The sequence below is a fragment of the Abramis brama genome (assembly GCF_963993115.1).
Source record: "Abramis brama genome assembly, chromosome: 20".
Lineage (NCBI taxonomy): Eukaryota > Metazoa > Chordata > Actinopteri > Cypriniformes > Leuciscidae > Abramis > Abramis brama.
The window spans coordinates 13,690,623-13,708,469 of NC_139982.1; the positions used below are offsets into that span (position 1 = coordinate 13,690,623).

Below are 17,847 nucleotides of genomic sequence, written 5' to 3' on the forward strand. Positions count from 1 at the left end.
AAATGTTAAACTTGACTTAGAAAAATCTTAAATGATCTGCTAATTCAAGAAATTATATTTTTCTGCATGTTTTTGCATGTTGGTTGTATGACTTTGATTGCAATAATTTAATTAATTTATTGAGGATATTCATTGTAATATCAGGACAACTGTATTATCCTGACATTTCTGACATAAAAAAAACATTCTCTTGAAAGAAAAAGGTATATTAAAGTTAATTTCTGTGAAATTAATTTTAAATGTATATTTAAAATAAATTCATATAAAGGGACTGGTGACATCAGTCCAATAAGGAAAGTCAAGCAAGATTTTGACATTAGATGGTGAAATAAATCTTTACGTGTTTTATTTTTTTATTTGGAACAATGTTTGATGATAACTGAATCTTACAAACATATATGAATAAAATATGGTCCATTTTTATTTTACATTGACTTGAAACAAACTGAAAGCGAGGCTATTGAGCGACAGCTTAATTTAAGCCAAATTTGCAGCCCTGTTTGCAAAGCTTCTGATTCGTAAAGTGATCTGGCAGACCTATACGACAACACTGTAGGCCTACAGTATGTACGTTTCATCTAAAGATGAAGAAAAATTGAGTTTGACTTCGATCCAGGCGATTTTATAGACTGACTTGCTTAAGACTTTTAAACACGAGTCGTAGCTGCAGTGTGTACACCCTTGACTTTGACTTCATCGTACTAATGAACTCCACAAAGTCCCGGGCAGTGGCAGTATCATTAAGATTCACACAGTTTCTGCTCTGTGTATTTGTAGCATGCCGTATTAGTGTGAAGTGCACGGTTTCTGGGATCTCAGCCACTTCACAGCAGACGTCAGGCGGATGTCTCGAGAGGGAGTAGGAGTTCAGAATCCAAGGAGCATCAGCTATCATCAATTAACTGCACTACAGTTTAAACTTAAAGGGTTAGTTCACCCAAAAATTGTAATTGTCATTAATTACTCGCCCTCATGCCATTCCAAACCTGTAAGACGTTCGTTCATCTTCAGAACACAAATGAAGATCTTTTTGATTAAATCTGAGAGATTTTTGTCCCTCCATTGACAGTCTACGCAACTACCACTTTGACACTTCAAAAAGTTCATAAAGAGATTGTAAAACTAATCCATATGTATCGAGCGGTTTAGTCTAAATTTTATGAATATATGATGAACAGATTGAATTTGGTCTTTTATTCACATATAAACATTGATGAAAGAACATGAACAGAGGCTCAACTGAACATGCTTGATGCGCAAGAACAAACCTCTTGCCGAAGCTCAAACGTGCTGCGTAACACGAGAATGAACCTCATTGTTTCTTGCCGAAGCTCAAACGTGCTGCGTAACACGAGAATGAACCTCATTGGTTCTTGCTGAAGCTCAAATGTGCTGCGTAACACGAGAATGAACCTCATTGGTTCTTGCAGAAGCTCAAACGTGCTGCGTAACACAAGAATGAACTTCATTGGTTCTTGCCGAAGCTCAAACGTGCTGCGTAACACGAGAATGAACTTCATTGGTTCTTGCCGAAGCTCAAACGTGCTGCGTAACACGAGAATGAACCTCATTGGTTCTTGCTGAAGCTCAAATGTGCTGCGTAACACGAGAATGAACTTCATTGGTTCTTGCCGAAGCTCAAACGTGCTGCGTAACACAAGAATGAACTTCATTGGTTCTTGCCGAAGCTCAAACGTGCTGTGTAACACGAGAATGAACCTCATTGGTTCTTGCAGAAGCTCAAACGTGCTGCGTAACACAAGAATGAACTTCATTGGTTCTTGCCGAAGCTCAAACGTGCTGCGTAACACGAGAATGAACTTCATTGGTTCTTGCCGAAGCTCAAACGTGCTGCGTAACACGAGAATGAACCTCATTGGTTCTTGCTGAAGCTCAAATGTGCTGCGTAACACGAGAATGAACTTCATTGGTTCTTGCCGAAGCTCAAACGTGCTGCGTAACACAAGAATGAACTTCATTGGTTCTTGCCGAAGCTCAAACGTGCTGTGTAACACGAGAATGAACCTCATTGGTTCTTGCAGAAGCTCAAACGTGCTGCGTAACACAAGAATGAACTTCATTGGTTCTTGCCGAAGCTCAAACGTGCTGTGTAACACGAGAATGAACCTCATTGGTTCTTGCAGAAGCTCAAACGTGCTGCGTAACACAAGAATGAACTTCATTGGTTCTTGCTGAAGCTCAAACGTGCTGCGTAACACGAGAATGAACCCCATTGTTTCTTGCCGAAGCTCAAACGTGCTGCGTAACACGAGAATGAACCTCATTGGTTCTTGCTGAAGCTCAAACGTGCTGCGTAACACGAGAATGAACCTCATTGGTTCTTGCTGAAGCTCAAACGTGCTGCGTAACACGAGAATGAACCTCATTGGTTCTTGCAGAAGCTCAAACGTGCTGTGTAACACGAGAATGAACCTCATTGGTTCTTGCTGAAGCTCAAACGTGCTGTGTAACACGAGAATGAACCTCATTGGTTCTTGCTGAAGCTCAAACGTGCTGCGTAACACGAGAATGAACCTCATTGGTTCTTGCAGAAGCTCAAACGTGCTGCGTAACACGAGAATGAACCTCATTGGTTCTTGCTGAAGCTCAAACGTGCTGTGTAACACGAGAATGAACCTCATTGGTTCTTGCTGAAGCTCAAACGTGCTGCGTAACACGAGAATGAACCTCATTGGTTCTTGCTGAAGCTCAAACGTGCTGTGTAACACGAGAATGAACTTCATTGGTTCTTGCCGAAGCTCAAACGTGCTGCGTAACACGAGAATGAACCTCATTGGTTCTTGCTGAAGCTCAAACGTGCTGCGTAACACGAGAATGAACCTCATTGGTTCTTGCAGAAGCTCAAACGTGCTGCGTAACACAAGAATGAACTTCATTGGTTCTTGCCGAAGCTCAAACGTGCTGTGTAACACAAGAATGAACCTCATTGGTTCTTGCTGAAGCTCAAACGTGCTGCGTAACACGAGAATGAACCTCATTGGTTCTTGCTGAAGCTCAAACGTGCTGCGTAACACGAGAATGAACTTCATTGGTTCTTGCCGAAGCTCAAACGTGCTGCGTAACACGAGAATGAACTTCATTGGCCGAAGCTCAAACGTGCTGCGTAACACGAGAATGAACCTCATTGGTTCTTGCCGAAGCTCAAACGTGCTGCGTAACACGAGAATGAATCTCATTGGTTCTTGCCGAAGCTCAAACGTGCTGCGTAACACGAGAATGAACCTCATTGGTTCTCGCTGAAGCTCAAACGTGCTGCGTAACACGAGAATGAACCTCATTGGTTCATCTGTAACTTTCCCAGCTGTTATGCTCACCGAAAGATATAATTGAATGATTTGGATGTTACGTATGAGTGACAGCGCACCGCTTTAAAGGAAAAGAATGGAAAGTGGCATTGTGTTTTCATAATGGTTGGAAGCCAAAATCCAAAACGAAACTAAAACACAGCCCTAAATCATTCTTGAGAGCAAGGGGGCCCCCTGGTGGTTTTGGGGCCCTATGCAACTTGCGTACTTTGCGTATAGGGATTTAGTGCATTTAAAGCAACAGATAACATCTGCGTTTGCTCATAAACAAAACCTTATCATCAGCCGGTGTGGAAGTTAATATAGTTATCTTTATAGTTATCGATCCTGTTGTGAACAGGCCTTTACTGGTATGAATCAGTCTGAAACATTTGTAATTTACAACATCAGCAGGGAGAGAATGTCTTTAATATTACACCAAAATGGACACTATAACTAAAATATAGTACCTATATAAATCACAGTTAAATCACCTGAATCGAATCGAGAGCTTATGAATCAAATGCGAACTGAATCTGGAAATATGTATCGCTTTCCATCCCTACAAGTCATACACTGACGTGGCAGGATTTCCAGGCAAAAATTACACAGCACTTTTGTGGAAATGCCAGATGCCTTATTAATTCTTGAATATGCCAGCCTCTCTATCTCTCTGTGGTTAAAGGGCAGAAACAGATCGGTTGCATCTAGGAGTGAGTCACATCCAGTGGAATCCATCTCTGTATCCTCCCTCCGGTCTTTGGCTTTCCACAAGCATCAAGGCCACCTGGTCTTCCCACACACCATTTGTCCTCCAATCACATCATTATCCAATCACATAAGCAGGACTAATCTAATGGAAGGCCCATCAGAGCCTCATCCTCGGCTCTAACACTCAAACACTCTAAACTTTAAGAATGCAAAGACAAATTCAACAGAATCGACATGCACTGATATAAAATCTACCAATTTTAAATAAACCAAAACATATTTTTATAAAGGCCAATATTAAAATGTGATACTACTTCATCTAAATAAATACAAACACAACAATAAAAACTATAATTTATCCTTTTAAATGCATTTTAACATGAATTTATGCACCACAACATTATAATTTACAGTACAAAAAATGGTTATTCATTTTGAGATTCAGAAAAGATTACATTTACAAGATTACAGTACAATAGTTTTATAAAATTATGGATCAAAAACGAATAACAATTCATGAACAAATTACTCTTAATAACTAGTTATTTTTAGTGAATCAAACAAAGCGTGACCAGTGTAGACTGATTCCTGAAACAAATGACTCTTATGAATCTGTTCTTTTAGTGAATCAAACAAAGCGTGACCAGTGTAGACTGATTCCTTAAACAAATGACTCTTATGAATCTGTTCTTTTAGTGAATCAAACAAAGCGTGACCAGTGTAGACTGATTCCTGAAACAAATGACTCTTATGAATCTGTTCTTTTAGTGAATCAAAAACCTACAGCACAACCAGTGCACAGTAACATGTTGTAATAACAACAGTTGTGGTGTGAACACATAGAAAGTAAATAGACTTTTCTCAGAAACGAAAAATGTTTCAATAAACAGTTCTTGATTTAAAAGCAGGTTGGAGTTCCTTAAGATAAAAGCAGACACTCAGCTCAACTCGATATAACCAGGCGAGAGCACTCTGAATGGATGTCAGCGGAGAGCACTCTGAATGGATGTCAGCGGAGAAGTCTTTCTTGCATTGGCTAGATGTGCTGTTAGATAAGATGCTTTGTCTAATCAATGCTTTGTAAGGGTGGAAATGACTCCTGCCTGCTTCTACAGGATGAACTATCCTGCTTAAAAAGCAAAGTGCCTAACCTCCGATCAATACACATCATTCCCCTACTCTTTCTCTATTCCTCAAACTCAATAATAGCATTGATTTATGATCACTGTAATCATGATAAACGGCGTTACGAAAAGTCTTAACAATTCCTACACATTTGTCTTTTTTCCCTCTCGCTGGTTCACTTACTGTCTGTGTTATTGAAATAATAGCTCTTACAAAAAATAGATAGGACATGAAGGTTTGTCTAAAAAGTAAGCAGAAATGATGCCCTTTAAGATACCTTGTACTGTAAATTTTAAGGCATTGCATTTATCATTCACAAAAAATGCAGTCCCAGAATGCACTGCGATGAGCTCAGTGGAAAAGTCTGTTGATTATAAATATAGTTCAAGTATAGTAGAATCAAAACAAATGACTTATTTTTACCCCCAAGTTCTGTGTGCTATTTTTATGCTTAGCATATCAAGTTGTTAGCTAAGCAACATGCTTAATTCAATCTCAACTGGAGTAAATTGTGGTTTGAGTTTACCATGCACTTCACAAGCAAAATATCTGGTTGTTAGCTTAGCATTGTGCTAAATAAACCTCAACTACAATCAATTGTGGTTTGAGTTTACCATGCACTTAACAAGCAAAACATCTTATTGTTAGCTTGTTAGTCGAGTTTACAGTGCACGTCGTAAGTAAAATATCTGGTTGCTAGATTAGCAGTATTCTAAAGCCAAACTCAACTCAATCAATTGTAGGATGAGGTTACCATGACTTTCGCAAGGAAAACACTATCATGCATGTGAGTATCTGGATGTTAGCTTAGCAACATGCTAATATAAGACTTTTGGAATCAATTATGGGTCCAGCCAGCCCGTTCTCATCCTAGGGCGTCATATATTGACGCTTTTGACATTTCGTCTACATCGAACGCACATGGCACCCTTTAGCATCAATATGAGACGCAGATAGAAATGGGCCAGAAGGCGCCTCCTAGCGGTCTAACCCTAACCCTACACCAGACCTAAACCTACCCATAACCTAACAAAGCTCTGTGCGTCTCATATTGACGCTAAAGGGTGCCATGTGCGTTCGATGTAGACGAAATGTCAAAAGCGTCAGTATTATGACGCCCAAGGATGAGAATGCGTTGGTCCAGCATACTGTGTGTTTCACATAGAAAACTATTGTGCTTAAAATATCAAGTGTTATCTTAGCAACATGCTAAAGGAAAACCCTATTGGAATTCATTGTAGGTCTAGTCTAGTGTGAGGAGCACTCTTTGTGTGTCTACAATTTAATTTGTTCCCAAGTCAAAGATTCTAAATCAGTCACTAATCAGGTGTAGCGGCTGGACTGATCAGACACACAATTGACCCTTCGCAAAGACCCGCTCCTCTTAGTTACTGTTGCTATGTCCGACAAGCCATGGCCCTCTCACGCCACACAACACGTTCTCACGCAGTGAAGAGGACAGTAGGGCTGCACAATTAATCGAATTTCTAATCGTGATTACGATTACAGATGTCACGATTACATAATCATTCAAAGCAGCGATTACAAAAAAAAGTCCACTTGCATAATTCTGCGTGCTTAAGAGGTGTATTTAGACGAGCATGTTACGTTGTTAGAGGCGAATCACAACTACTTCAGAGAACCCAGCACTATAGGAAGTACCAGTGACGTAAGTGTACGCTGATTGGTCGAATACAGGCGAAACACCAGTTCCCGCCGTTTTTTAAAAGCTGTGTACACAGCCTATATATTTACTCCAGAAACTAACTCAATGATAGATGGACCTCTCAACCTTTACACTAAGGAGAAAAGTAAAGGTTTACACAACCTTTACGCTAAGGAGCTGATCTCGCAGTGTGAGCAGCACTGGGGAAACCCAGTGTAAACTAAAACTTTTGTGCACATTCACTTGAGTCCCTTTAACGATGCGATCACAGCTACATGCTCTGAGTAGGACAGTACCCACTAAGAAAGGTTATTTTTCTGTGGCCACAAAATGATCCTTTCTGAGAGCTGATAGACAATTAATACAGAATGTTTGCTGGATGAACAGGTTAATTGATTGAAATATTAATTATGCCTCTAACTAATCCAACTATTTATAATTGATTACTCCTATTTCACTTGAGCTAATTTGCTAATCGGGTTCCATTTCAGTTAGAATGCTCCCTTACAAGTTAGCTGCCTATGTAGGCAGTAGACAGCATGGCCGCTCACTATGTATTGCAATAGAGCTTTTGAACTTAAGAATTCAAGGACACAAATATAAATGCTTCCTTCTCTTTTATCTTCTTACGACTTTCTGCTTCATTAAGAGCCATCTTCGCTTTAGTCATTGCCAGAAGTTGGATACAGTTTTGAATATATCAAGTCTTTTTATATCAAGTGATGGTAATATGCACAACAGCACTGAAGACGTAGTTCATCGGGAAGTTCTGAACACAGAGATGAGACAGAGAAACGGCAATGTGTTTCTCTGATGTTGTTGTGAACCTTATAGGATGGCTGTGAAAATTATATGGACAAAACAATGCAGCTGATTTTATTGTACTGGCTGATATTCATCATATGAACTGGGTTGTTCTGTGATATCTAATCTGAGGCTAATTATGGATCTCCTTGATTAAAACAAAAGTAATTAAAACATTATTAGTGAGCACCAGTCATGGATAAGCCTTGTAATTTATAGCACACATCACAAGAGATGAACAAAGAATCCCTGGTCTTATGGCAAACATTAGCAGCGGGTTTATTATAATAAAAGCTTCATGTTAGCAAATTTACTTTTAATCATCTCAAAATTTGTTTAGTGTTTTGGTCTGCTTTCTTGCCCCCTCTGAAGACTTTCTTAAACATCTCCATTCAGTCTTCATTAAAATAAAAGAAAACTATCAGATGGTGCAGAATGAGGGTTAAATGCTGTATTTCTATTCAGGTCTGGGATCATAGCATCATTCCCAAGGGTGCACTTCCTCCATCCAGGCCCACGCCAAGGGCAGGAATAGGTGAAAGACTTACAAGCAAGAACACTTGATGAATAATGCAGAAAAATCAAATGCTCTTTAGTGACTCACAGCCAACGGTCAGGAGCAGGTGAGGTGTGTGTCCAGAGATACTGTTGTGCAGTTGTGTTTTCTGTGGTAAAATAAACTATTCTAGATCTGCTTGTTTTAATTTTTATATGTTTGCAATGAACAAATCAAACAAAAGTAATTGAAATAGCTCAGCACAACAAATGTTTCAAGTGGTTTCCCCAAATTCAACTTAAAATGCAACTTTTAATGACTTCTGCTGTCTCAAAATTATTCAACCCCTTCATGGCAAGCAACATTAGTACTTAGTAGAACATCCTTTTGCTGTTATGACCTGCTGCAAACGAGATGTATTACCAGACACCAGCTTCTGGCAGCATTTCGGAGGAATCTTAACCTATTCCTCATGAGCAATGGCCTCCAGTTCAGTAATATTATTGGGTTTGTGTGCTGCTACCACCTTCTTCAAATCCCACCAGAGATTTTCTATGGTGTTCAAGTCAGGTGACTGTGATGGCCACTGTAGAGTCTTCCAGGACTTATTCTGCAACCAAACCTTGGTGGAATTTGAGGTATGCTTGGGATCATTGTCTTGTTGGAAGGTCCAATGATGCCCAAACTTCAGCTTCCTCACTGACAGCATGATGTTTTCTTCTAGGATTTCCTGATACTTCAATGAATCCATCTTGCCCTCCACACGCTGCAGGTTTCCAGTGCCAGAGGATGCAAAGCAGCTCCAGAGCATCACCGAGCTCCACATGCTGAACTGTAGACAGTGTGTTCTTTTCAGCATACGCTTCATTCTTCTTCCTCCAGACCCGCTGATCCATAGGGCTGAAAAGTTTTGGTTCATCGCTCCACAGAACAGAATCCCCAAACTTCTGTTTATATTTATATTTATATGATTTTGAGAAAATTGGAGACAAGTTTTCTTGTGCTTTTGGGTCAGTAGTGGTGTAGTCTTGGAGTTCTGGCATGCGTATAGTACGCACCTTACAGTGCAAACTGAAACCTCAGGTCTTGTTGCCACCATGTCTTGCTGCAGGTCCTTTGTCTTTCACTCGAGGGTTTTTCTGAACCGGCCTTCTCAGAAATCTGGTTGCAGCCATTGATATCTTCCTTTTTCTGCCTCGTCCTTGTAACTGCTGTTATTTTAACTTTGAACTTGCGAACTATGCTTCCAACAGTGTCTCTAGGAACAGTTAGTGCCTTCACTATCTTTTTATATCCTGTTCCTTGTTTGTGAAGGGTGATGATATATTCTCTTAACTTTTTGGACCATTCTTTTGACTAAAACATATTTCTAACATGCAGTCAAACGTGACACTCAACAAACCGAGCCAATTCAGATATTTAATGTGTTCTAGCTCAAGCACACCTGGTGCAAATAATGAAGCCCTTGAATAGCATCAGGTGTGCTTCAGACGACACCTGTTTTGCAGATTTGTGCTTTTGTGAGGGATTCTATTCAGGGGGTTGAATAATTTGGAGACTGCAGAAGTCATTAAAAGTTGCATTTATGTACGTTTACACGACAACGATATGCTTAAAACAGAGACGTTTTTCCTTTGAGTTTTCCGCGTACAGACGACACCATTGTCAAAACGGTTCCCATTCACACGGATTCGCAAAAACTACTAAAAACGCTGTATTTTGCTGCCAGGCCATTAGATGGCGATGAAACACTATAGACTGAACACGTAATACGCATGTGCATGATGTCATCGTCTTCAGAGATTCGCGTTTTTGCTGTTTACACGGAGACCGTATTCAAAAACTTGCACTTTGAAACCCGTTTTCACAAGTTTGCATTTTCAGGCACTCAAAACGCCGTTGTCGTGTAAACAAACGGCCAAAACGCATAAAAGTTTTAAGCTTTTAGTTGAAAACGGTGTCGTGTAAACAGCCCCTCAGTTGAATTTGGGGAAACCACTTGAAACATTTGTTGTGTTGAGCTATTTCAATTACTTTTGTTTGATTTGTTCATTGCAAACAGCTGAAAGTCTGTAAGTTTTTGCCAATAAACCTGATTTGCAATTGGGGTTTAATAATTTAGATTACAACTGTATATGAGGTCATTGACAAATAAAGCTTCAACAAAGGTGTTTTTATTTTTTAAAAATATTTTCAAAACTGATGTAATTAATCTCATTGAGTCATTAACAATGTGTTTAAACAAGTTTCAGTTATTAAATAACATTTCAAAGTTAAAATAATTTAAAATCATTTTTTATGTCAGTGGGTACAAAAAAATAAATCCACTGCATCTTATGTTCACTTTTAGACTTATGTTCACTTATGTTCAGTTTTATGTTCACTTTTAGACTTATGTTCACTTTAACATCCAGCAACAAAACACCGGAGTTGCTTACGAGACATTATTTTTGCTACAGCTGCTCCGGCCTGGAGAAAATGGCGGACAGTGTACGGCTCGCTCAGGGCGGGGTCTATGCTAATACGGCAGATTACATCACCAGTCGTGGGCGGGGCCAGAGGAGTAAGTGGATTTTTATCATTATAGGGTGGTTGTGTACACACACTCAACACACATTTGTTCTAACACCATGTAATATTGCATTTTGCATAATAGGTCCCCTTTAACATGTCCTTGCTGGTATTAAAAATCTTACCGACCCCAAAATTTAGAATGGCAGTGTACATTTATAAAAATTTAGATACAAGAATATAAGACATAATGCGTATTAACAGTTACAGAGACATTGAATCAGTGTCAAACATTGGATTTACTGAAGATCAGTAGATAGTAGTTTTGTTTTTGTATTTTTTATTTGTATGAAAACGCCTATATGGCACCCCAGATGTCTAATATCCTGTACTTTTACAAATTGAAATGGAATTCATAAATATAAAGGCTTAAATCATCTAGGTAGAGCATTATCTACTAGAGAATAAATCTAAAAAGGTGCCTCTGTGGTTACTATCTATATACTCAGGTTCATGAAATGAGGTCGGATTAGTTTATGCATTATTAAATACACTCATGATAAAGGCCAGGCTATGGATCACTTTACAGCCATATGGAAACAAACCCACTGCTAATTCCAGCAGATCCATTTGAAGCCATTATTAATGGGGCATTAGTGCAGAGTGTCGAATTAAAATGGTCTGCAGTCTGTAGAGGGCTTTTTATGGAAATACTAGAAATACGATATGCTAATCGACCGCTCATTCACTGCTGATTTGAAGCGGAAAAGGTGTTTCTATCTTAGAAGCGACAGCTCTTTCTTCGACGTGGTATTTAAATCACAGAAGTTGTATGGCTGTAAATGATGTGAGTGCTTTGAGAGGAGCAGAGAAAGCCGATCATTAAAAGCCCGATCAGATAAAGGCCAGCAATTTCCTCCAATTACCAACCCAATCAACACCATCAGGGGTAAAATAACTGCATCAATAGCCATGAGGGTGGGCGGTTTGTTTACAAAGGAGGAATTGAGGCTCTCGATTGGACAATAAAACGTGCAACAGAAATATACACAGCATAATGCATTCTGTACTATGACCAAAATTTGCACAATATACCGAAGTTTGCTTTGCAGTTTCCAACAATGCAATGCTATGGACACTAAAATGACATGGAAGACATAGATGCTGTGTTTGGAATAGCATACTAAGATGTTTACAGTATGTACTTACTGCACAGATTTGGATGTCTGAGACCTGAACTTGGTAAACTCTCCTGGTGCAGTCCACTCAGATCCCAGCTGAAACAGAGCAAACCCACAAGATTTCTTGATTATCAATGTTGTAATGTAATTACAGTGCAATTAATGTCGGGCGGGTTTTTTGGGCCTCTTAACTAAAAGTGCCCCTCTCAACAATTATCCACAATAATATTGTGGTAAAAAAACAAAAAAACTAATTGCATTTTTGTTCTAATTAAAATTACACCAAAACAGTAACGAATCGCTCAAAAGTCAGAAAATTCATCTTTATTTTTATGTCTGCCATCAGACGTTGTTGCCATAATGCATTGCCACAGGTTTAAAAATCCACATATTACATGTTTTAAAATGTCACATAATTCATCGCTGCCCATTTGTCATGTATAATACACCAACCAATCGTTATGTGGCACAACAAGCTCAAATTTCATTGCGTAATATGAAGTGGCAGGTAATTATCCATCCATCCATCCATCCATCCATCCATCCATCCATCCATCCATCCATCCATCCATCCATCCATCCATCCATCCATCCATCCATCCATCCATCCATCCATCCATCCATCCATCCATCCATCCATCCATCCATCCATCCATCCATCCATCCATCCAGTAAATGTGGGCGGTCATTCAAATGACAATGACAAATAAGAGTGTGCACAATAAATAAATATATAATACCATTCAAAAGTCTGGGGTAAGATTTTTTTTGTAAAGAAATGAATATATTTATTCAGTAAGGACACATTAAATTAAAAAGTGGTCGTAAAGAGTCATACAATGTCACCGTTTCATAATAAATGTTGCTCTTTGGAACTTTCAGTTTTACCACTGATTATTATAAGCAATGTTTCTTGAGCAGTAAATCAGCATATTAGAATGATTTCTGAAGGGTCATGTGACACTGACACTGAAGTTTCTGAAAAAATTCAGCTGTGCATCACAGGAATAAATTACTTTTTAAATTACATTCAAACGGAAAACACTTAAAGGCACACTGTGAAACTTTTCAACCTTCATAATATATTTCCAAGACCCTTGTGATGGTACATCGACTTACAATAGGTTGAATGACACGTCTGCCATAGCCTGACGGGGTCTGTATCGCTTTTACTGGCACTACGTAACTTCGGGGTTCGGGTAGTAACCCAAGCACAAAAAGAACTACAAAATTCGACTGCTTTACGGCATACGTCACTTCCCCCACCACTTCGTCAAATTTGGACGTGAGAGGCCAACCAGCGTTTGTTTTCGGCTTTCGTGCGTATGTTTTTGTCATGGGGCTGTTTACACCTGGCCACTTCATGCGTTTTCTCAGATGGGATAGCTATCTGATCGTGAAAAGACCAGGTTTAAATGCCCTCCGAAACGCATTCAAGACGGATTTGAATCCGATCGCTCAAACCACTTCAGGAGGAGGTCTGTGCAGCATTCCAGACGAAACTGGACAAGTGTAAATGCATCTGGTTGTTGAAACCACATGTAAATTGTACTCCTCTCAAAAATGCTAAAAATAAAAACGTGTGAGAGCGTGTTATAGGCTATATGTTATAGACAGATATGACGACGCTCCTGGAACACGCATCACCGCAGATGAGCAACTGAGCATATAGTCATCAAGAGAACGTGCAAACTATCGCAAATCAAAGTGAAAGTAAGTCGCAGACGCTTAATACACAATCATCATCATTAAAAGTAAAGAAATGAAATGATCTTACCAGGGCTGTTGCTGCTCTCTCTTATTGCGGTCTTTGATTTTGAAATTTTAGCTGATGATCAATAAAATGCTATTCATATATGTAAATGGAATTGTTTTGATAAATCAGATAGCTATCCGATCTGAGAAAACGCATGAAGTGGCCAGTAAAGTATTTACGACAGTGCAAGTATTCCATAGCGACTCTAGGGGTCGCTGTTTGACAAAAACACAATTCCTTCACAGTGTGCCTTTAAATCCAGTGATATTGAAGAAAAATAAAGATTTTTCAAAAAAAATCGTACCAACCCCAAACCTTTGAACACTAGTGATTATTTTACTCTTATACCATTTTCAAAGTTTTTGAGGTCAAAATATCTGTAATTTTAAGAGACCTATTGACCCAGACACCAAGGGTCTGCAGGGGTCCTGTGTTTTTTTTTTTTTTTTTATATATATTTATACCAAAGGCAAAACTTGCATCGTATTTTCAATAAATGCTCTATTTTGGATGTGAAAGAAGTTTTTTATTCTGATTTTATCGTATAATGAAGCTTTTCATCTTGAAATATCAAGGACATTATGAATCCTTATAATATGACCCCTTTAAAACACTAAAGGGGTTTGTGTTTTCCTCCAATAAACCTTAATAATAACCCTTCTCACAATCATAATGTTTTTATATAATCCAAAACATCTCTCTCTTGACCCGCAGGGCAACTGCAGCGATTTACACACCAACCCTCAGTAACTAATGAGTGCTCTTAGAGCAGTGATCCAGAATGAAATCTTCCATCTCTCCATCCCAGCATGCATCTCTTTAATTGTCATGTGTGGCATCTCTCTCACTCTCAATGCTTCTGTTCACATCGCACGTCGATGTAATGAATCATAATGCCTCCAGGATCATCCAGGATCCCTGCTGCCCTCAAAGATGCCTTTCATTCGTCACACACACACACACACACACACCCACACACACACACACACACACACACACACACACACACACACACACACACACACACACACACACACACACACACGGCAACCAAAAAAAGTCCCGCTGCAGATTCTCCCACACTTGCTCCTCTTTTTGCCGAAAGGAATGCGTTTCCTTTCGCACACACCTTGCGTGGCCATCAGGATCAACACACACATGTGACTCAGCCAATGCTAATTGCCTCCGCTGCCAAACACAACTTGGCCTCTCACGGGTATTAGAGGACAAAGATGCGTTGTGTATTTGCGTGTGTGTGTGTGTGTGTGTGTGTGTGTACGTCTGCCTTCAGAGGCGAAAGCTACAGTATATTTCCACTTGAAGGTGACTACATGAAAATCTTTCAAATGCGAGGGGAAGAGACAACATTGGGTGGAAATGTTTTGCTAGCGCACTTGCTAGCAACAGTTCTTTTAGGTTTAATAAAAATTACAGCTTTGTAAAAAAGAAGTACACTTTAGCATAAAGTATTACTATGGAAACAACCTACCTTAAAATGATACACTTAAAGTGAAAATGAAGCTCATGTAGCTAGAACCTTTCAATTTACACATATGATCATTGTTTTGCATTAATGTGAATGGTGTTAATGCTACATCTTTTGCTACAGGGCATTGTTGTGCTAAGTGATTACTAAGTGATTATAGTAATATAATTGCTAAGTGTTCTTGGTGTTTTTTGGGTGTTTGCTCAAGTCAATGAGCCCACTCATAGTCTCCACATACAGTATGGATGGATTCCTTCTTTTAAAGCCTATGGAATTTTGTTTGCTTTTTTTATAGACCACCAGTGAAATGGATAGTTCACCCAAAAACAAAAATTCTGTCATCATTTAGTCACCCTCCTGTCGTTCCAAACATGTATGACTTACTGTCTTCTGCGGAACACAAAAGAAGATATTTTTATAAATGTTTTACTCTTTTGAAACCCACTGGCTTTCACTGTGTAAAAAACAGGGTTTTTTTGTTTTCTCTTTCCCTGTCAGTTTTTTTTTTTTTTTTTTGCCAGCCAGTACCAGCACTTTTGATCATATTCACAAAACTTTCATGGCTCCCAAAATATTTGTTGTATGAATATCTGAAAATGCAATATATAAACAGAGAGTCTGCTTTAAAAAAAACCCTTTTTTTATTTTTATTATAGCATCATTCATTCTTTTTTATCAACACTTTAATGTGGGGAAGTTTCATAAACATTTTTTTATTTTTATTATTCATGCCAGGCCAGTAGGTGGCGATGTCACTTTATAAAGAAACACTACGAGCCATAGACTGAACACGTAATGCGTATACGCATGACGCCACCGTTTTCACAAATTAACGTTTTTGTTGTAAACATGGAGATGATAATTGTATCGTTTTCAAAAACTTGCACTTTGAAACCCGTTTTCAAAAGTTTGTGTTTTCAGGCCTCCAAAACTCCTTTGTCGTGTAAATAAACGGCCAAAATGCACAAAAAGTTTCGTGTGTCGTGTAAACGGCCACTCAGTGACTAATACAATCTTTGTCACGAAATACACTTGTTTGTTTACATAGAGTTCACAGTTTCGTTCTTGTTTCGTTTAAGTTATTTTCAATATCAAAAGTCACACAAAATGATACTCGAATTACAAATTAATTACAAATCAAGCTGTCGCAGGAACCGAAACCGTTCCAAAAGTAAAATCAACTGTAGCGTATCATCATAGCGGCACGTTTCACGGCACGTGTGTGTAGGATTTAGCGAGGGGAAGATTTTCAGTGAATTACTTAAATATCAATCTCTTTCACACGCAAAGCTATTGTTTAGCTTCAAAAGATTTAGTTTTTGTCATTTCTGGAGGTTGACAGCTCTTCGGCCCTCATAAGATATGTAGTATTTTGGGCATGGAATAAGAAAAGTAAAAGATGACAGAATTTCATTTTGGAGTGAACTAGGTCTATTCCTTGAAGTTTTCTCTGTAACACAATTTGTCTAGTCAATGGAAGTGCAGCGGATAACCTGACAACGCTATTTTTCATCTTTCAGAGATGTATATGGTATTTCTGCTGGTATTTCTCTCCTTTATATTCCATCTATTTTTGAGCCATGTGAACTTTCCCCAAACACAGAATTACATTGAAGAAACTCATTTTGTCTATCTGCGACCCTGGAGTATTGAATAGATGGAATGGGGGCAAACAGAGAAAATACGGGAGCAATGGAGTCACACTGCTATTATACTGATGCCAGATATTGCACTTTCTTCTTTGTGTCTTTCTTCACTCTCAGCTCTTTTGTTCCCACTTCTTACTCTATTTGTTAAGTAGTCGCCTCAAAATCTTCGCTAAAATTAACTTTCTGCCTTATTCAGACGAATCTCTTAGAGCTGAAACATTTGAGTATCTATATGTAAAGTGTAACTCTCGCCAAAATGCAACCTAGGGTCTTTTTGTGAATCTACCCGAGGCAAACTTTCATTTAAAAGCATATTTAGAATGGAAATGTCACTTTTAAGTTTGACCGTATTTTCGTTTTCGGGTCAAATTGCCTTTTGAATGGGAGTGAACGGGGCATGACTATGATAGCATCAAAATCGCTATTTTTAAAACACTAAGAAGGCTCGACACAACATGAAACTTTGCTCGAAGTATCACCAGGGGCTCTACACATGAACTCCAGCATTGAGAACATTGTTTGTGTTCACAGAGTTTACTAAAAAGAAAGATTTTGAACAACTCACTGTAACTGTTGTTGTTTCCGTCCGCCGGCATTTTGTCAGTCAAAAATAGTCGATCTCCGAATGCAACGTAACGGAGAAGAGTAAAAATGGAAAGCTCCTAAAGCTTAGTTCCATATAAATTCACAGATAATTTGTTGTTTTCTCGTTAGTAAAAATCAATATTGACCTTGTATTTGAAAAAGGATCCTCATATAAGAAGCAATACTAAGATTCAGAGTCAGTTCATTCGAATTCGGAGATCGACTATTTTTGACTGACAAAATGCCGGCGGACAGAAACAACAACAGCTACAGTGAGTTGTTCAAAATCTTTCTTTTTAGTAAACTCTGTGTACACAAACAATGTTCTCAATGTTCGAGTTCATGTGTAGAGCCCCTGGTGATACTTCGAGCAAAGTTTCATGTTGTGTCGAGCCTTCTTAGTGTTTTAAAAATAGCGATTTTGATCCCTATCACTCCCATTCAAAAGGCTTAAAAGTGGTGTTTCTATTCTAATTATGCTTTTAAACGAAAGTTTGCCTCGGGTAGATTAACAGAAAGACCCTAGGTTGCATTTTGGCGAGAGTTACGCTTTAAGTCCACAGAAACAATGT

At 38.8% G+C, this 17,847-nt stretch overlaps 1 protein-coding gene across 2 annotated transcripts in view; it reads right to left on the bottom strand.

Annotated features, from left to right (window-relative positions):
* The window catches only part of b4galnt4a (beta-1,4-N-acetyl-galactosaminyl transferase 4a), a 169,692-nt gene that overhangs the window by 48,381 nt on the left and 103,464 nt on the right, over positions 1-17,847 (bottom strand). For both annotated transcript variants that reach the window (XM_084095454.1, XM_084095455.1), the window contains exon 7: positions 11,828-11,895. In XM_084095454.1, coding sequence (XP_083951580.1) covers positions 11,828-11,895 — 68 coding nt within the window. The remainder of the gene's footprint in view (positions 1-11,827; positions 11,896-17,847) is intronic.